Here is a 20,838-nt window from a genome sequence, read left to right as displayed (position 1 = left end):
TCGAGTGAAACCTATACACACCCCTATACCGGGGGTGTAAAAATCCTATTAGCTGTATGTCAGCGGCACAATGCAACCAGAACCAGCGTTTATGTGGAGTGATCGGGTGCTGGTCACTACCGCGAGCGTCACTACCGCGAGTACCACTACCGCGTCTCACACTAAAGTTGTGTTTCCGTACCCGCGATAGCGTTTTTCCAGCGGTGCGACGAAAATCAAGCACATAGAAAACAAGGAACTTAGTCGATAAATATCGACAGGGGGCCGACAAATGGTTTAAATGGGAAATGTGTGTATATGGGTGTGGGTTTGAAACAAACAAACAAACCAACCCATGTGAACCCCGGGCCGCAGGCCTTCGATGTAGTGATTGAAAAAAAAGGATGTTCTCAAATGGTTCAATTCTCATTTGGTCTGATTCTCAAATGGTACCGGTATACTCCCCCCCCCCTGGCCGCAGGCCTAGGAGTAAAATTTTATAGACACTGACCTTCTTCCCAGGGGTCATTGACCCAGTTTTAGCTATGAGAGGTGGTTCGCCCAGAGGCTGTAGAGTATACTGGGGCGGTCTCTTTGATGTCTTGAGAGGAAACTTGGCCAGGGTAGTACATGCACCAGAACTGGTGGACACCAAGGACAAACATGAAATCGAAGCAGTTTGCTTTCAGAGGGAACGGTCGTCAGCAACTCAAACTTCTCTGTTTTCTTTTTTTTTTAAATCTGACTTTCTTTGTGGCCCCCTGACTCCGCCCCCCTCCCTCTGTAAGGACCCCCCTCCACAAGGACCGATTTTTGTCAACATTTTAAAGGTCGCTAGAGAGGGGTTCCACTGTATGACCTAACCGCTACTGGCAGACGGCCTCAATCTTCACGCGCAAAGACGAGATTAATAGGTGCTCGGTTTTGGTATTTTGAATTACATTACATTAAACCTTTGTTGGGTTTCATGGTCATGGCAACAGCCATAATAATATTACATGATGTATAATATCATATTTCAGCATATGTGAATTACATGTCATCATACTAAACTGTCATACATTTTTATTCCTACATTATTCTGATTGATCACAACCAAACCTACTATCATTGGACACATCCAAATGCAAGCGCCTGTTCTTGACAATTTAGATCAGTGCAATTTCCTGGGTCGGGCTTTGCCACAGACACTCACGGTTTGGCCTGTAGGTAAAATGTACAATGTATTTTCTGATTTGTGCACAAAAGCTTTTTTTCTTTTTTCTTTTTTTTAACATAACAATGTTTAATGTCACTGTATGTTTAAAAGACCATGGTCATATTTGTAAAAAAAATGTTAAATTAGAAAATAAATAACATTTTGGTTCATGATTTTTCCTACACCTGTGCTAAAAATAAGAAATAAAAATGTCGGGTATATAAGTCACTCAAATACAGCTAGGTATGAATGGCTCGGTTTGAGTTTGTTGCAGTTGACCCTGCACAAAGCGACATATCATGTTTTTGTTGAACAATTTTGACGTCACCCCTCCCATAGGGTGACGTATTTCACAACTTCCTGTGTTACACAAACTCTGTGATGACCAATTTTGACGTCACCCCTCCCATAGGGTGACGGATTTCACAACTTTCTACAGATGAACAATTTTGACGTCACCCCTCCCATAGGGTGACGGATGTCACAACTTCCTGTGTACACAAACTGATGACGTATTTCACAACAAAATGGCGCTGCCCATGGTCAACCTCGAAACTATCCGTATAGAATGGGGGCGTCCTCGCCCCCATAATGACCAGGAGTGTTTCCACACGCGCGACGCGTTAGCGGCGCGACAAGCGGCAAGCGACGCGATTTTTTTGAAAGGGTCCTGGAGCGATTTTTTCGCGTTGTCGCGCGGCAACGCGGGAGTTTACAGATTTTACCGCATGTTTAAAACGCAAGTACGGAAACACGTCACGCGTTTGCGCGCGTTTTCTTTTGTCGCTGCCGCTGTCGCGGGTACGGAAACAGAACTTACCGCGAGTACGACACTACCGCGAGTACGACACTACCGCGAGTATAACACTACCGCGTGTCACACTACCGCGAGTATAACATTACCGCGTGTCATTTTATGACTTCCATGGCTGAAGGCAAAGGTTGAAATGTTTCCTTGAAATATAAAACAAAAAGGCCTGGTCTGTTCTCTGAACACTAATTCAATGTTTGTCATGCTAACCAAGAACTCAAAACGATCAGAACACACTATCAGACTACATATAGAATGGGTTGCTTCCAATCAAAGCCGTTAGAACACAAACTCACAAGAAGTAAGTTTGCATGCGTTCTCTCTACGGTTATGGTACTCGCGGTTGTGGTACGCGCGGTAGTGTGACACGCGGCAGTGTTATACTCGCGGTAGTGTCGTACTCGCGGTAGTGTGACACGCGGTAGTGTTACACGCGGTAGTGTCGTACTCGCCGTAGTGTGACACGCGGTAGTGACGCTCGCGGTAGTGTCGCATAACCGGAGTGATCTGGAAAGGTGTCAATCTCTCTCTCTCTCTCTCTCTCTCACTCTCTCTCTCTCTCTCTCTCTCTCACACATACACACACACACACACACACACACACACACACACACACACATACTGATGTCATCTGACTTACTTGGTATCACAAAAGGTGCTGCCTTGCCGGTTTTTGCTGAAAAATAACTCCGAGACAATTAGATTCAATGAATACAATGATACAAGTAACCGGCAAGTCATAAATCCAAGAAGGTGTGGGGACCGACACAAAATAGGCTGGTTGTGGGGTCCGTCACAGAGAAATTAGGTCGAAAGTGGGGTCCGACACAGAAAGTGGGGACCGACACAATGAATTATGGGAACCGTCACGCCTACGTCACAAAAGTGTGTGGGGACCGAACACAGCCAATTTCACTGACTACTTTTGTTGTTTTTATTATTACGGCTGTTTGGATGGCCCTACAATCTTGAAACTTGGGCTGTCTGCTACAGACATGTTGAACTTTTTGCTGGACCAACGACAGTTCCAAGCAGGCATTTTTTGGTAGGATATTTCTTGCCGATGCTACGAATTATGCAGTTTTGCAGTAAAGTGGAAGGCATTCTACCTAATAACGGCTAAAATATCAAAAACCTTCAATCCAACAGCACCTAGGCATGTAGTGTAAACACTCACAGATCTAACAAGACCATTCTCAGAGAGCAACATTGCGTAATACTACCATAAATGGATGTTTTGTCCGCGAATTTTGGCGTGTGGGAACCGAGTGGGAACCGAACACAAAGGGTCAGGGCACCGAACACAAAGCGTAGGGGAACCGTCACAGTGTCACCGGTGTGTTCTTGTTCACAAAAGCACTAATCAAAAAATTGCTCCAGGGGCTTGCAACGTAGTACAATATATGACCTTACTGGGAGAATGCAAGTTTCCAGTACAAAGGACTAAACATTTCTTACATACTGCTTGACTAAAATCTTTACAAACATTGACTATATTCTATACAAGAACCACTTAACAAGGGTAAAAGGAGAAACAGAATCCGTTAGTCGCCTCATACGACATGCGGGGTGCAGAGAAATAAGGATGTGGAAAAGAAGACTTTTGGTAAGTGAAATAAAGGTGATGGATCCAGTCAGGTAGAAATAAGACAACAAGAAAAGAATTGGAAAACTGCAGGGAATAGTAGGGAGAGTTTTCTTGGAAGGAAATATAGGTGAAAGGACTGGTAAGGCAGAAATAAGACAAAAGAAGAGAAGAAACAGAACCGTTAGTCGCCTCTTACGACATGCTGGGTAGCATCGGGTAAATTCTTTCTAGTCCCAACCAATATGGGACTCCCCCTAACCCGCGGGGGGTACCACCGATCCCGGCAGAGAGGTTGCAGAATGGAGATCTCTGGTATCACGACGGATAGCTATCTTGATGTTAGCGAAGAGATGGTGGAAGCTGTGGACGCTGTTCTTTCACAAGGGCAAGCTCAGACCATAGGTCCACCCACAAGGACATCAACACCATCAAAGCCGTCTGGGCGTTTAGGCAAGCGTCATCTGTGTCAAGAGTGTGGCAAAAGTTACAAATATGCTTCTGGTCTAACAGAACACAGGAGACAAGAACACGGCTTTCAAACGGGATCAAGATACACGTGCGGGGTATGTGATAAAGCTTTCATGAACATTACTGAATTTCACAGCCACTATATTGGTCATCAAGGCATAAAGCCACACAGATGCAAAAAATGCAACAAGTATTTCCAAAGCAAACGGAACCTCACACGCCACAATTGTAAGACAAAACCAAGACTTCTTGTCTGCAGCAAATGCGGCAAGAGTTTTGCTTGTGCCCGACTGCTGAGTCAGCACATGCATACCCATGACGAGAAACCCCAGTTGATTCATCACTGTCCGAATTTGATGCTGGTTCGTCCGTTTTGTTCTCGTCCGCTTTGCATTCGCCAGTTTTGCATTCGTCGGCTTTGCATTCTATTGTGATAGTTTCATTCTTATGGCCAACAATGTGGTATCCCTCTGCTACTGTCTTTGGAATTACTTCGAAGTCTTTTGAACAATATCTGAATACCCCGGCTTTATCGTCAAGCCGAAGAATGCGAAGCTTCACATTTTCAGTGGGGTGTAAAGCATGATCGATAGCGGTGATGAATTCTTCACATTTTTCAGAACAATACCAGCACATGAAGCAGGGCTGATTCGCATCCATGGTTTATGCAGTGGACAGGTGATTTCAAAGGCCGGACTCCATCTGCCATAGAAAATTAGAAATATCAGAGTGCGAGTACCATCCTAAAAAAAAGTGCGTGTCTCCATGAAACTATTGGGACTGTACACTATCCGGGTCAGTGGCCGGCAAAAGTATTGCACCACATAGCAAGAGAGGAAAGGTCTGACAATTTAGACACTTTTCAAACGGTCTTTTTAATACAATCAAGTATACTACAATCATGAATTTTTAACATAGTAAAGACGAAAGTCCCCTCTTTCTTGTGATACCAAATCTGTTAGCAAATGAAGAGTTCTTACATATCTAATTAGGACCGTTAAAATGTGAGGTAATTTCCCGATTCGTTCAAAGCAATTTTAGTCATTTCCGTTCTTCCCATTTGGTGCGATACTTTTGCTGGCCACTGTACACCATTACATGGCATGATGTTTGTTGTACAATGTTCAGAAGCGAGTTTTCAGCCTTAAAGTAAACCTTTTCAACTTTCAATTACTTCCACGGCGCACAACCGATGACTACCGTGGCGCACAACCGGTCTGTACAAGGATTTTCCGTGGTGTGCAACCGTCAAACTGTTTAGTGTCCTTGCATATCCGTAAAATATGAAGTAACTATGTAACATTAGCTAATAAAATTTAACCCAATGGTCAATAAATAATCATTGATTACATTTTAATTGTCTGTAGCTTTGTCCGAAAGCTTGATTTTTAGTGGTGAAGGTTGAAAGTCAAAATTTACAAAAATGCGCTTGAACAAGTGTAAATAATCACAGTTCAACATTCCCACGTAAATGCAATCAATGAAAAAAATCGATGATGTGATAAAACAACACCTAAGTTCAAAGTGTAAACAAAAGTTATGTGATAATCTACTAATTAAGAGAAGAGATTTGTAATTTTGTGGAGAAACTCACCTCGCTTGTCCTGATCCCGCGGCTTTTAGTCGATGCAACCGATCCCGCGGCTTTCAGTCGGTGCAACCGTTTATACGGCGTGTTAATTGCCTGTTTAACCTGAAGGCCAGCGAGCGGGGTGTCATGCAAGTCGCGCGACAACACTAGCTGCAGAGCAACATTCATCTCTTGTCGCATGCGTGTTGCGTGCAAAGCAGTGTGTATTACAAAGACCATAACCGTCACAGATCTGGGAAAACATCTCATCTCAGTGTTTGCGTGAGACCACCCAGAGCCACGCTTTAGGGCGACGTACCGACGACTGTTTTATGCCCCAACTCTGTGATTTACGAAACATTCGCTCGAGTTTTGGGGTAAGTGTGCACTTGTTTACCTCGTCAAACGAGACAGTCGTCGATCGAGTTTTGAGGTCGGCAAGCGATTCACAGAGCGCGGCGCGCTGTGCAGCGCAGCGATTCCCAGAGCGCATCTATTGCTCTCACCAGCGCAGATTGTTGACGCGCTTTATTTTTGTACATGTATGATTATCAGCAACATTTTTAACAACAATTGATTGCACCTACCTCTATTATATTATCTCAAGTGAATCTATACACCAGTTAACAGTTCCAGCGCTCACATGGAACGAAGAAGGAACCCGAAAGAGGAGAAAAAACAAACACTCGAAAAAAACGATCTGCGCATGCGTTCAAATCAACCAGAAAAACAAGAAAAATCGCGTATTTGTGTGCCCGATGTAATCCTTAGAACCTTTACACTCTTTCTTTGGACACTCAAAAGCAACTTCAGGGCTGCAAGACTACAAAATTGCACTTTCTGCAGACTGAATATACGCGTTCTAATCAACCGGGGAAAAAACCCACGAAAAAAACGATCTGCGCATGCGCGAATTCCAAAATGGCTGCTGAAGTGTTAACTGGTGTTACACCGATTAACAGCGGTTCTGCGGCACTGTACTCGGATACTTGTTTAAAAACGTCATCCCAGCTTAAAAACTCACAGCGTATCACCAACTCATGTCCCTAAAAGGAAAATTTCCTGTGAGGACGTTAAGGACCCCCCATTTCTGAAAAACTCAGCTGCTTTCTATATAGTAGAAGCCATTGCAATGATATGTAGTGATATGACTGCCAAGTATTCAAGGCCGGAAGTTACATCGGCGCAGCGATATATGGTGAACTCAGTTGAAAGAGTGAGAGAGAAAGAGACAATGGAGCTCTGTTTTTCGTTTTATTGAGTTTTATTTCTCAAATAGATCAGATAGATGTACATAGCTGTTGTAAACTTTGCGATTGTGAAGAAAATGTAACAGCAGAATACATCGCGCGTCGTGAATCGCAGCGCTCCTCAGTCGTAGCGCCGCGCGTTGTAAATCGCAACGCTGCACAACGCGCCGCGCGCTGTGAATCCACTTCGTTTGAGGTAAGTGTACAATGATTTACCTTGTGAAACGAGACAGTCCTAGCTCCAGTTTTGAGTGAAGTGTGCACTTGTTTACCTTGAGAAACGAGGCAGTTCTCGCGTAAGTTTTGCTGATTTACCTTGAGAAACGACACACTCCTCGCTCGAGTTTTGAGTGAAGTTTGCACTTGTTTACCTTGTGAAACGAGACTGCCCAGATGCATGTCACAGTTTGTTACTGTGTACGCTTCTGTTGACATTTGCGACCAGAGTGTGTATGTGTACCATAACTGACGCATGTAAGTGATCGTTTCTGTTGACACTTGCGACCAGAGTATGTAACTATGTGTACCATAAATGACGCATGTAAGTGATCGCTTCTGTTGACATTTGCGACCAGAGTATGTATGTGTACCATAACTGACGCATGTAAGTGATCGCTTCTGTTGACATTTGCGACCAGAGTATGTATGTGTACCATAACTGACGCATGTAAGTGATCGCTTCTGTTGACACTTGCGAGGATTGATAGACACGTGTCACTATTGCGTTGGTGCATCAAGTTATTTCAGGTGTGAATCAAATGGTAGCGTTGGTGCATCAAGTTATTTTAGGTGTGAATCAAATGGTAGCGTTGGTGCATCAAGTTATTTTAGGTGTGAATCAAATGGTAGGGTTGGTGCATCGAGTTATTTTAGGTGTGAATCTCATGGTAGCGTTGGTGCATCAAGTTATTTTAGGTGTGAATCTCATGGTAGCGTTGGTGCATCAAGTTATTTTAGGTGTGAATCTCATGGTAGCGTTGGTGCATCAAGTTATTTTAGGTGTGAATGATAATGGTAGGGTTGGTGCATCAAGTTATTTCAGGTGTGAATGATAATGGTAGCGTTGGTGCATCAAGTTATTTTACTAGGTGTGAATCTCATGGTAGCGTTGGTGCATCAAGTTATTTTAGGTGTGAATCTCATGGTATCGTTGGTGCATCAAGTGATTTAAGGTGTGAATCAAATGGTAGCGTTGGTGCATCAAGTTATTTTTAGGTATGAATCAGATTGTAGCGGTGGTGCATCACGTTATTTAAGGTGTGAATTATTTGGTAGCGTTGGTGCATCAACTTGAGTTATTTTCATGCACAGATTTAGTAGGCTTATGTGTGTGTGTGCGTGTGTGTGCGTGTGTGTGTGTGTGTGTATGTGTATGTGTATGCGTGTGTGTGCGTGTGTGTGTGTGTGTGTATGTGTATGTGTATGTGTGTGTGTACTTTTTATCTGCACACGTCCGCAAAGTAACATGCCAACGCACGCGGCCTCACTCGGTTGTGGACCGACAAAAAAATGGCAGAATCTTCAAAGCACCTGTCATCAGCATCTATAATTTATGCAGCAGGAAATGACAGAACAATGATGAACCGCGCGTCTGCAACTCATACTTAGGATTGACAGCAGGTGTGTCGACAGGAAAACATGAAATGAATAAAGAGAGAGAAAGAGGAAGTCGAAAAGCAAACCGACACAAAAAGGACAACTGTAATTAATGTCTTTGTGCACAGTAAAGCCCAAACCGGTTTGAGTGGCAAGACGAATCAGTACTGCGTGTTTTATTGAGACACACTGTGTCAGTCAGCCAAAATACCCCCCTCCCCCTTGCCTGCTTTTCCGTTTTTGCTGTGCTCGCAGTCGTTGAAATGTAGCGATGGTGGGAGCTGTTGAACGAAGCCTCTCTAGTGTACGTGCCGAAGTATTGTGACCTTCAACAATCAGCACGGTCATGGTGCCCTGTATATGTGTGTCTCTCTCTTTCCCCCTTTCTCCTCCTCTTTCTCTGTCTGTCTGTCTGGCTGTCTGTCTCTCTGTCTGTCTGTCTGTGTCTCTGTCTGTCTCTCTCTCTCTCTCTCTCTCTCTCCCTCTCTCTCTGTCTCTCTGTCTCTGTCTGTGTCTCTCTTTGTCTCCCTCTCTCCCTCTCTCTCTCTCCCTCTTTCTCTCTCTCCCTCTGTCTCTCTCTGTCTCTGTCTGTCTGTCTCTGTCTCTCTCTCTCTCTCTCTCTCTCTCTCTCTCTCTCTCTCTCTCTTAATAATAATTTGTCTTGGGCCCATCATGTTCGGTCGTTGTGTAAAACAATGTCGAGAAAAATATATCAGTTAAACAGAATTAAACACTTTCTAGATCAGCACTCAAGGTTATTATACTTTAACGCATATACAAACCATCACGGATTATTGTTCGACCATCTGGGACTCCGCCAGTGCTAATATTTTAAAACCATTGTATAGTTTACATAGGCGAGCGCTGAAACTAATTTTACTGAAACAATCCAGTCTTGTATTTGATGATCATAAGGAACTTAAGATTCTTCCATTAAGAGAACGATTTAAATTAAATGAAGGCGTGCTCCTTCACAAAATACTTTCCGGCCGTGCACCACGTACTTTCGTTGCAAACTTTTAAGTCAAACCAAACCGAAAGTTTAACGTCCCTATTCCAAGGTTAGCTAGATCTCTTTAAGTCAAGTTTAGCCTATTCTGGTAGTGTCCTGTTGAATTCTCTCCCGGAATTTGTGAGAGTCCCAATGAGTCTCAATACTTTCAAAAAACACCTTTCACTGTATTTAATGTTAAATTACGAAAAATCACAGTGATGGAAGACTTCGTTTAGTTTTATTTTCATTTGTCCAAAGCATCAGTGTTCATTATATCCACACAAAAACACTCAAAACTTTAATAACACATTTACTCATGCATGTGTATTCAGCATTGTTTTCACTACGTTACATATACGACGCTTAATATTTTGTGTATAATATATTGTAATGTGTAAATATTCATATGTTGTTTTTCTCTACCTTTTTTTCTACGTGAATATCCGTGTAAATATGTGATTAGATTAGTCCCCTCTCAGGGCGAGGCCTGGTTGAAAAAAAGCTCGTTGTATTGCTTATGCCACAACCTTCAAAAAATAAAATTTGATTTGATTTGATTTGATCTCTCTCTCTCTCTCTCTCTCTCTCTCTCTCTCTCTCTCTCTCTCTCTCTCTCTCTCTCTCTCTCTCTCTCTCTCTCTCTCTCTCTCTCTCTCTCTTTTATTGAAGTTGATAACCATAAAGTCTTGGGCATAACCATTGATAATATTCTGTCTTGGTCAAAACATTTAGATACACTTTGTACAAATACTTCTAAAAACATATATCAGTTATCAAAAATTAAACACTTTCTAGACCTCCGCACACGGAAACTGTTTTTTCAGGCATATATTCAATCAACTATTGATTATGCGTCCACAGTGTGGGACTCTGCAAGTGCAAACACTTTGAAACACTTATGCTCTTTACATAGACGAGCTGTTAAATTAATTATTTTTAAAAATATATCTCTCTCTACGCCTGATTATAAAAAATTAAAGATTCTTCCTATCAAATTAAGATTTACCTGTAACAAAGGTGCAATGATGCATAGAATCATGTCAGGGAATGCACCTACATTCATTGCCTCAAATTTCAAACTGAATAATTCAAGAAAACTAAACAAATTAATTACCCGAACCCCTAGAATTGACCTTTACAAATCAAGTCTTTCTTATTCTGGCGCCTTATTGTTGAACTCCATTCCTGATTTAATTAAAATGCAATTCAGTGAAACTTCCTTCATGGAACTGTACATGCTGTTTCTCTTGGAAACAAGCAAATAAATGATTATGTGATAATATTACATCATTGCTTGATATTCATAATGCACTTTGAAATGTCTTTTTAATTTGTTGACATGTTAATTGTATAAATTGAATTGTAATTAACTTAACTTCTATTTTTTTCTTGTTATTAATCGAGTTACCCTCAATGGGCGAGGGCCGGATGAAAAAAAGCATGTATACTTTGCTTATTCTGTTACCCTCGATAAATAAATAAAGTTCAAAGTTCAAAAGTTCTCTACCTCTCTCCCTCTGTTTGCGTGCGTGTGTCGCTTTTGCTTTCGTGACTCTGGTTGGTTTAATAGGGAGAAAGCTACTACATAGACAAGTCCAGATTGTTTTGTATACCCATTTTATAGGAAACAAGGCAATGAACTTGCATTGGTCCATGTCACATTCTTTTGTTTATTCATTATGTACTGATTTACTTAGCAATTTATTTATCTATGTATCTATTTATATTGTATCTATGTATGTATCTATGTATGTATCTGTGTATCTATCTATCTATCTATCTATCTATCTATCTATCTATCTATCTATCGATGCATTCATTCATACATTGATTAATTGATTGATTAATTGATTTTGTCTTTTTGCAGAAAGCCAGTGACACAAGTATTACCCTAACCCCTACACTGAGTCACGTGGCATGAGCAACGAAGCCCGGCTGGTGGCTGCCCTGCGGAGGGCAGCTTGTCCCGGACCGGACCCCACAGACCCGATTGACCTGTCCAACGCCCGCCTGGTGGCTGCCCTGCGGAAAGCAGCTTGCCCCGGGCCCGTGTACCGATCAGATCCCATCGACCTAAACAACGCATGCCGAGCCTTCTACCAGGCTAGGCTACAGTCCGCTAGGGCGCTCCGGGAACGCTGGGAGCCTTCCCAGTCACGTGTTTCCGGTCACGCAGGGGAGACAACCGCTCTTGAGAGGGGTGACGATGGTGAGCGAGACACCAGTGACAAGAACGACAACTCGCGCAAGAAGAGCTCCATCGATGTGGCTATGGCCACGCTGCACCAAGAAATGGTGAGTTGGTTCATATAATGAGTCGGTGGTGGTGGTGGTGGTGGTGGTGGTGGGAGGGGGAGGGGGTTTGTCGGTTGAGGAGCGTACATGATCTTGCAGCATGGGACAAGGACATTCTGATAATCATCGGTCCACGGCTATCGCCAGTTTCTCCCTGACAGCATGCTAAATTATTGCGCGAATCTATCAAAACAAGAATACAGAGTTATCTCCCATACGTTTTTCGCGAGCACTGATCTAAATTTGAGATCAGTGTTCGCGAGACGAAAATGATTGCAGATTGGCCGACTTCGACAGTGATCTCCGTTCTGTTCTTCATAGTTATGAGAAAGACATCGTTCTAAGGTCAAAACAAGTCGACATTTTGAGACTGCTGTCGGAAGGAGACCGTGATAATTATATGGTTGCATCACTCTCAACTGGTTACAGACAAAATCGTCTGTTCCGGCGCGCGCCGAAGCCAAAGTTGATTATCACGTGACACTTTAGAGTTGTTATTATTACGGACACAAACGCTCAGCAATGTAATTTCTCTTTTAGAGATTAATAAAGTTATTGTATTGTATTGTATTGTATTGTATTGTTTGCACAGTAAATACATCCGCGAAAGATAGCTCGCTTGAAACTGTCTTACATATCAATTCCTTTTGTTATTTAAAAAATGCACAACACCATGAAAAATCATTATCGACGATCGCGAATCTGCTTATATCCATAACACATTACGAAAAGATCTAAATATGTAAAAAATCGATTTCCTCTCCAGACAAGGAAAACAAAGGCATCCTGTCAGAGAATGAGACCCGAAGGGAAGTAACTCATTTTTGACCTGAGTTCAGGATGGGGACAAGGACGGTTTACCCACTGATCTATATAAAAAAAAACACCGTGTATTTCTTGTCTGAATGTGATTGAACTATGTGTGTGTGTGTGTGTGTGTGTGTGTGTGTGTGTGTGTGTGTGTGTGGGACAGACAGATAGAGAGAGAGGGTGGGTGGGGGAGGTAGAGAGAAAGAGAGAGAGTGAGGGGGGGTAGAGAGGGGGGGAGAGAGAGGTTGGATAAAGAGAGAGAGGGTGTAAGAGAGAGAGGGAGAGGCGGGGCAGACGGAAAGAGAGAGGGTGGAAGGAGTGGGAGAGGGGTTGGGAGAGAGAGAGAGAGAGAGAGAGAGAGAGAGAGACACAGAGAGAGAGAGAGATGTTGGTTTCAAACTAGATTTTATTCCGAAAACATGGGGTGGCATTTTTGTACAACACAAACAATTGGGACCACACAACAAGCTAAGTTTATACTAAGTGTGGTTACATATTTACATACACATCGGAATTACTTTTTCATGTGCTGTCAAAGGTAACAACAAGTCGCGTAAGGCGAAAATACAATATTTAGTCAAGTAGCTGTCGAACTCACAGAATGAAACTGAACGCAATGCCATTTCTCAGCAAGACCGTATACTCGTAGCATCGTCAGTCCACCGCTCATGGCAAAGGCAGTGAAATTGACAAGAAGAGCGGGGTAGTAGTTGCGCTAAGAAGGATAGCACGCTTTTCTGTACCTCTCTTTGTTTTAACTTTCTGAGCGTGTTTTTAATCCAAACATATCATATCTATATGTTTTTGGAATCAGGAACCGACAAGGAATAAGATGAAAGTGTTTTTAAATTGATTTGGACAATTTAATTTTGATAATAATTTTTATATATTTAATTTTCAGAGCTTGTTTTTAATCCGAATATAACATATTTATATGTTTTTGGAATCAGCAAATGATGGAGAATAAGATAAACGTAAATTTGGATCGTTTTATACATTTTTATTTTTTTTTTACAATTTTCAGATTTTTAATGACCAAAGTCATTAATTAATTTTTAAGCCACCAAGCTGAAATGCAATACCGAAGTCCGGGCTTCGTCGAAGATTACTTGACCAAAATTTCAACCAATTTGGTTGAAAAATGAGGGCGTGACAGTGCCGCCTCAACTTTCACGAAAAGCCGGATATGACGTCATCAAAGACATTTATCAAAAAAATGAAAAAAACGTTCGGGGATTTCATACCCAGGAACTCTCATGTCAAATTTCATAAAGATCGGTCCAGTAGTTTAGTCTGAATCGCTCTACACACACACACAGACACACACACACACGCACACACGCACACACGCACATACACCACGACCCTCGTTTCGATTCCCCCTCGATGTTAAAATATTTAGTCAAAACGTGACTAAATATAAAAAAGTACTAAAACCCTTGTTAGAAATGTCAAATAAAGAGAGGCATGTTGATACACCGGCATTTCTTTTTGTGTTGCAGACATCGCTGATGGAGCAGGACCTGTCGCTGATGAAGCAGCTGCTGACGCTGAACGAGGAGATCGAGGAGCTCAAGTGGCGACGTCGTTACTGCTGGTCTCGCACCTCCATGGCGTCATCCGGTGACGTCGACTCCAGCAGCCTGGCCAGCTTTACGTCATCTGACGCGTCATTGGGCTGGTGGCGAGAGAGCGGAGACCTGCCCCCAAAGTACCCTGGCATCTCCTCGCTGTCGCTGCACGCAGGCGACCACAATCGCCTGTCTGTGTGCGATGAGGAGGACTTTAGCGGGACGTTCAACAGATACGCCGCCCGCCGTCACGGTTCTCTCAGGACTTTGCCTGTGACGGGTCAGGGACATCCACAGCACAAACATCTTCTTGACGTGCACGATCATCAGCGTCACCACGAATCTCTGCGTCATCATGACACACAGCAAAACCTTCACCAACCTCTGCGTCATCACGACACGCAGCAAAATCTTCTCGAATCTCTGCGTCATAATGACACGCAGCACCATCACGAACATCAGCGTCACCACGAACCTCTGCGTCATCATCAACATCAGCAGAACCTTCACGAATCTCTGCGTCATCAGGCAATATCTGACAAACAGAAGCAGAGGGTGGGAGCGGAGGAGAGAGTGAAAAAAGACTTCGCGGATCCAGAATCGTTTGATTCCGGCATCCACGAGGGTTACAGTGACGCCTCACTCACCCTAGCCCACACCAACTCTATCACAGAAATGACGCATTTGTGACGTAATATTGCCATCGTCGTTGGAAATGACGCACGCGAGACATCATATTTCTATCTTCTGTGGCGGTGACACATAATTATGTGATTATATTTGGTTCAAATTTCGTGTAAAGATTAAAATGACACGCTTCTATAGATAGATAGATAGACGTGATGTTGCTCGCCATCTTCAAGGTCAAAGAAAATTACGCATCTATGACGCGCTTTGCCAATGACGCTGGAATCGACTGAAATGTGACGTGAATTTCCATTGCGTTCATGACGTTCTATGAATGATACTTGCCATCGACTCTGAGAGAAGCGGATATGTAACATAACATCATCACTTCTGGCAGCACTCAAAGTTACTCCGTCGCGGAAAAGTTGCAGTTGTAACAAATAACGCGTTGAATCGATAATGTTGGAAGTGAAAAGAATATAAATATAGAGAATACTACATGGCTTGCTGTGTCATACACAAGGTTCATACCAGTGGCTTTTTTCTAACAATTTACATAGCAAAGGAAAACACATCTGTACATCGATCACTCTAGACTCAAGACTCAAAAGTTTTACCCCCCGCGGGTTAGGGGGAGTCCCATATTGGTTGGGACGAGAAAGAATTTACCCGATGCTCCCCAGCATGTCGTAAGAGGCGACTAACGGATTCTGTTTCTCCTTTTTACCCTTGTTAAGTGTTTCTTGTATAGAATATGGTCAATGTTTGTAAAGATTTTAGTCAAGCAGTATGTAAGAAATGTTAAGTCCTTTGTACTGGAAACTTGCATTCTCCCAGTAAGGTAATATATTGTACTACGTTGCAAGCCCCTGGAGAAAATGTTTGATTAGTGCTTTTGTGAACAAGAAACAATTGACAAGTGGCTCTATGCCATCTCCCCCCTTCCCCCGTCGCGATATAACCTTCGTGGTTGAAAACGACGTTAAACACCAAATAAAGAAAAGACTCAAAAGTTTACTGTCCTTATAAAAACAAGGAAAATTGCCATGCAGTGTCAGGCGATCACAGACATAAACTACATCTGTTATAAATGTTTTAAAGGACATCTCTGAAGTGTCTGAGTTTGGAGTGCTCTAATTCTTGTGCTGATGTTTGTGCGGGGTGGATGTTCAATTCCAACAATTAAAAACATTACACATCGTTGTTGTCTTGTCCCGTCTGGTCTGGTCTGGTCTGGTCTTGGCTGGTCTGTTTTGTTTCCAACAATTAAAAACATTACACATCGTTGTTGTCTTGTCCCGTCTGGTCTGGTCTGGTCTGGTCTGGTCTTGGCTGGTCTGTTTTGTTCCCTTCTGTTCTATCTAAACCTTTTTTTCTGTTCCTTTTTGACCCACTCTGTTCGCTTCTGTTTACTGTGAATCTTTCTTTTCCTCTGCCCCTTCCTTTTCTTCTCTTAATTCATCTGCTCCTGTCTTCTTTTCTCACCTCCTTCGTTCTGTTGTTTTCTTGCTTTATTTCATGCATCAGTTTTGAATCGTGTAATGTGTGTGTGTGTGTGTGTGTGTGTGTGTGTGTGTGTGTGTGACGGTGTTATATGTGCGGGTGCGCGTGATTGCTTGAGTGTGCTTGTGTACGTACCTACCTTCTTGCGTGCGTGCGTACATGCGTGCGTGTGTGTACGAGTATTTGAACTTTCCTTGAACAAAAGAGACAACATTAGTATAATTATATTACACTATTCAAGGTTTCCAGTATTTTACACCGGAATTCGCATCCGCTGTACAGCCAATGGTTCTAACATGGGCAGATTATAGTTTCACTAAAATACAGCACTGTGTGTCTTCAGATTGGGAAACAAGGACAAAGTAAAGAAACAAAGATCAAATCATGATGTACTGATAACATGATTTAATACAGCTATTTTGGGTCACATATTCAGTGCTTCGAACGGATAGCTGGTCGACGAGTACATATTAAAAGTGCACACTACTTGTGGCCTTCAAATTGCTGTACATAGGCTGGGTATAGTAGTTTATTCAGAGGAAGTATAAGAAGTAAAGGGTTTAGAGCAGCACACTTTGTGGTTTTAGTTTTAAATTCAAAGACCAAGAGATCTGGAGAAATATGGTCTGTGTGTGTGTGTGTGACGGTGTGTGTGTGTGTGTGTGTGTGTGTGTGTGTGTGTTAGTTTGGGTGGGGGTGGGTGTGTGTGTCTGTGTGGTCAATATTATATCCAACGTCACGCGGGAGTAGCGCGTGATTTTACTGACAACGTAAAAATGTGCACCGGATCTTGTTTTAGAGAACAACTTGAAACCAATTTAGGAAATAAGACAACAAGGGGAGACAAGAATGGGAGAGAAGTATGTGAAGTATGTTTTCTGTTAGTGACTTAGCTCCCTTGGGGTGTGATCTCGCCTGTGCCTTTTCAGTGGTCGGTCTGTGTTTCTCTCTTAGTCTCTGTCTCTCTGTGTCCATCTGTCTGTCTGTCTGTCTCGTTCTCTCTCTTTCTTGTTTTCTTTGTCTGTTTGTCATTTAGCTACTGTAGATTAGTTTCTTTTTAGGGTGAGAGCCAGATGTAAAAAGCAGCCTGGATTACTGCTTATTCTATCTCCATCGTTAAATAAAGACTTGTTGTTGTTATTGTTAATGTTATTGTTTTTGTTCTCTCTCTGTTTTTGTCTCTGTAAGTCTGTCTGTCTGTCTCTCTCTTTGACAGACAGACAGACAGACAGACAGACAGGCAGACAGACAGAAGACTTGTCAGTGTCGCCAAGTGAGTTCGAATCCCGGTCGCTGCCGCCTGGTAGGTCAGTGAAGAGTGGAGATTTTTCCGATCTCCCAGGTCAACGTATGTGCAGACCTGCTGATGACTTAACCCCCTTCCTTTTGTACACGCAAGCACAAGACCAAGTTCGCACGGAAAAGATCCTGTAATCCATGTCAGAGTTCGGTGGGTTATAGAAACACGAAAATACCCAGCATGCCTCCCCCGAAATCGGCGTATGCTGCCTGAATGGCGGGGTAAAAACGGTCATACACGTAAAAATCCACTCGTGCTAAAAACATGAGTGAACCGCGTGGGAGTCTAAGCCCATGAACGAAGATGACTTGTCAGTGTCGCCAAAATGGGGTCAACAGCATAGTGTGGGTGGTGATGAATATTATGACATTGTTCTCCCGGCCTGAGGCTTCATTCCATGACCCAGATGTTTTTATTCCAAGGATTGTGGAAAAATATTCCGTCAACAGTAAAAGAGTATGAAGGAATCTCAAAGATAAGCATTGAGGCAATGGGGATTTTGACTTGTAGACAACGCCGTGTTTTCAATATGGAGTATTTCAGTTTTAATATTGTGCTCCTTTTATCTTTTTTCACGTGAGTATATTTTTTATTACATGAGTTTCATTACTGTCAGAATGATAAATAAATCAATAGACAAAGGGACGGATGAATGGCTAGACAGACAGGATATGCATAAGTATTGACGGAGTGAGTGCATGAATATAATTATAAGTAAGTAAGTTAGTGAGCCGGTGTAACACGAGAAAAGTACTCCCGCGAGATTTTTACTCCGGAGTAAACATTTTGTACGAAAAAGTTACTCCCTTTACGAAAAAAGCACTCCCCCATTGCACGAGAAAATTACTCCCCAAGACAGGTGAGTTCCGAGTAAACATTTCGTACAAAAATGTTACTCCCCTGACGAATAAATAACGAATAAATTACTTCACCCCAACACGAGCAATTTAACTTCCCATGCCAGGTGTACGAAATTTGTACTCCCTTGTCCCCTGTTAGTCTTGGTGGTGGAAGGGGTGGAAGGAGGGTAGCGCAACATTCGTGTGCGCGAGATCACTTATTGGCATTATCCCTTCGCCCGCATCCCATTTGTGCGTACGAGATTTTTACTGGAAGTACAAAAAAAATGGGGAGTAAAAAATTCGTGGAGGGAGTAATTTTTTCGTGCCTTGGGGAGTTCTTTTCTCGAACGAAAAGTGTACTCGGAGTAAGAATTTCGTACGAAATATTTACTCCGGAGTAAATTTTTCGTGGAGTAAAAATTTCGTGTTACACCGGTGAGCAAATTAGTTTTCTTCATACACGTACTTTCCTATTCCTAGTTCCGTGTAAATATTAATTTGTGGTTTAAAACAAAAAAAATCAAATCACTCATGTGCATGTGCACGTGCGTAATATTTTCTTCAAGGTTTCTTGCTACAACCAAACTGTGTTTCGTGGTTCCGCGTATGCTCTAATTAAAACCATGTAATCTAAATTGTGAGTTTCAAGATGGACTTTTGAACTGAATGCATTATATGATCAAAGAATGGTTGAACTAATTACCAAGTTGATCAGACAATCAGTTTAATCTGGGAGCGAAGATCAAGCAATGTATGTCCTTTCAGGCTGTGCTTTAGCTCACAACAGTGTAACTGGGCCGGTAGTTACCATAGCAACCGTTGCCAGTGTTACGAGGGATTCACCGGAACGAACTGCGACACCGACTGTCATTGTGAAGGTCATGGAGTCTGCAAAGCAGGTAGGGTTTGACTTGTTGGGTTAGTCCATAAGAAAAAGTTGTCATGCAGAAAGTCAAAAAAACGCAAGAAATAAACACAGAGATAGACACACATACAAGAACACAGATGCAGACAGACAGACAGACAGACAGACAGACAGACACAAAAACAGACACATACACACAAACACACACACATTCACACGCACGCACGTACACACACACACACGCACGCATGCACGCACGCACGCACACGCACACACACACACACACACACACACACACACAATCACACACACACGCAGACGCAGACATACGGACAGACCGACCGACAGACAGGCAGACGGACAGAGATAGACACACATACAAGAACACAGAAAGACAGACAGACACAAAAACAGACACACACACACACACACACATACACACTCACACACACACACTCGCGCGTACACGCATGCACACGTCTCTCTCTCTCTCTCTCTCTCTCTCTCTCTCTCTCTCTCTCTCTCTCTTTTCCTAAATTCCTTCATCCAACCCACACTCCGTATTATTTATAACGAATTGTTTCCAGACGGGACGTGTGAGTGTGGGACAGGCTGGAAATGGTCCGCATCTCACCACAAGTGTGTCTGGGACTGTAACTGTCATGGAGGTGAGATTATCACACATCCTGACACATCAAATAGATTAAAATTCTGGCGACGACTTCCTGTGAATCGAAGTGTGTTTGTTTGTTTGTTTGCTTGACGCCCAGCCGACCACGAAGGGCCATATCAGGGCAGTGCTGCTTTGACATATAACGTGCGCCACACACAAGACAGAAGTCGCAGCACAGGCTTCATGTCTCACCCAGTCACATTATTCTGACACCGGACCAACCAGTCCTAGCACTAACCCCATAATGCCAGACGCCAGGCGGAGCAGCCACTAGATTGCCAATTTCAAAGTCTTAGGTATGACCCGGCCGGGGTTCGAACCCACGACCTCCCGATCACGGGGCGGACGCCTTACCACTAGGCCAACCGTGCCGGGTGTGAATCGAAGGAATGCTAAAATAACTTATTATTTCGACATAGGTGTCACCTACAACATGAATTTAACAAACAAGAAGACGGTGTTTGGAATTATACATTTGACAGGTTTGTATGTGTTGTGAAAAATATAGGTTTGCCTTATCACTAAAAGCAAGAGTATCATGATATACATTCACTCCTTCTTAACGCATACACACCTGTTACAACTATTTCAGAGCATGGTCATCTTGTTTGTTGAATTCATGTTGGAAATGACATAGAGCAGAGTTATTTCCGGATTCCGTCAGTCTATCGTTACTCTGCACACGCAGCACTGAGTCAGACTGTAGCATGTTGGTAATGCTCCCAAGTAGAATAATACATTTGTCGAATGTAAAAAAAAAAACAAGTCGCGTAAGGCGAAAATACAACATTTAGTCAAGTAGCTGTCGAACTCACAGAATAAAACTGAACGCAACGCAACGCAGCAAGACCGTATACTCGTAGCATCGTCACTCCACCGCCCGTGGCAAAGGCAGTGA

The 20,838-nt window shown here is 42.8% G+C and overlaps 2 protein-coding genes across 11 annotated transcripts in view; both read left to right on the top strand.

Moving 5' to 3' along the window:
- LOC138967437 (uncharacterized) overlaps positions 1 to 15,960 on the top strand; it is a 74,015-nt gene extending 58,055 nt beyond the window's left edge. For 4 of the 10 annotated variants that reach the window (XM_070339987.1, XM_070339982.1, XM_070339985.1 and 1 more), the window contains exons 2-3: positions 11,322 to 11,749; positions 14,062 to 15,960. In XM_070339987.1, coding sequence (XP_070196088.1) covers positions 11,372 to 11,749; positions 14,062 to 14,820 — 1,137 coding nt within the window. In that variant the 5' untranslated portion in view covers positions 11,322 to 11,371 and the 3' untranslated portion in view covers positions 14,821 to 15,960. Of the gene's footprint in view, positions 1 to 5,848; positions 5,992 to 7,135; positions 7,339 to 11,321; positions 11,750 to 14,061 lie in introns of those variants that run through there. The other 6 variants (XM_070339989.1, XM_070339992.1, XM_070339990.1 and 3 more) reach the window with 4 other exon arrangements.
- A 1,556-nt stretch (positions 15,961 to 17,516) lies between these two features.
- LOC138967435 (uncharacterized) overlaps positions 17,517 to 20,838 on the top strand; it is an 18,554-nt gene continuing 15,232 nt past the window's right edge. Inside the window, exons 1-3 of the mRNA XM_070339980.1 lie at positions 17,517 to 18,136; positions 19,168 to 19,301; positions 19,855 to 19,935. Coding sequence (XP_070196081.1) covers positions 17,958 to 18,136; positions 19,168 to 19,301; positions 19,855 to 19,935 — 394 coding nt within the window. The 5' untranslated portion in view covers positions 17,517 to 17,957. The remainder of the gene's footprint in view (positions 18,137 to 19,167; positions 19,302 to 19,854; positions 19,936 to 20,838) is intronic.

The sequence above is a fragment of the Littorina saxatilis genome, linkage group LG5 (genome assembly GCF_037325665.1).
Source record: "Littorina saxatilis isolate snail1 linkage group LG5, US_GU_Lsax_2.0, whole genome shotgun sequence".
Lineage (NCBI taxonomy): Eukaryota > Metazoa > Mollusca > Gastropoda > Littorinimorpha > Littorinidae > Littorina > Littorina saxatilis.
This window is presented reverse-complemented; position numbering and strand designations above follow the sequence as displayed.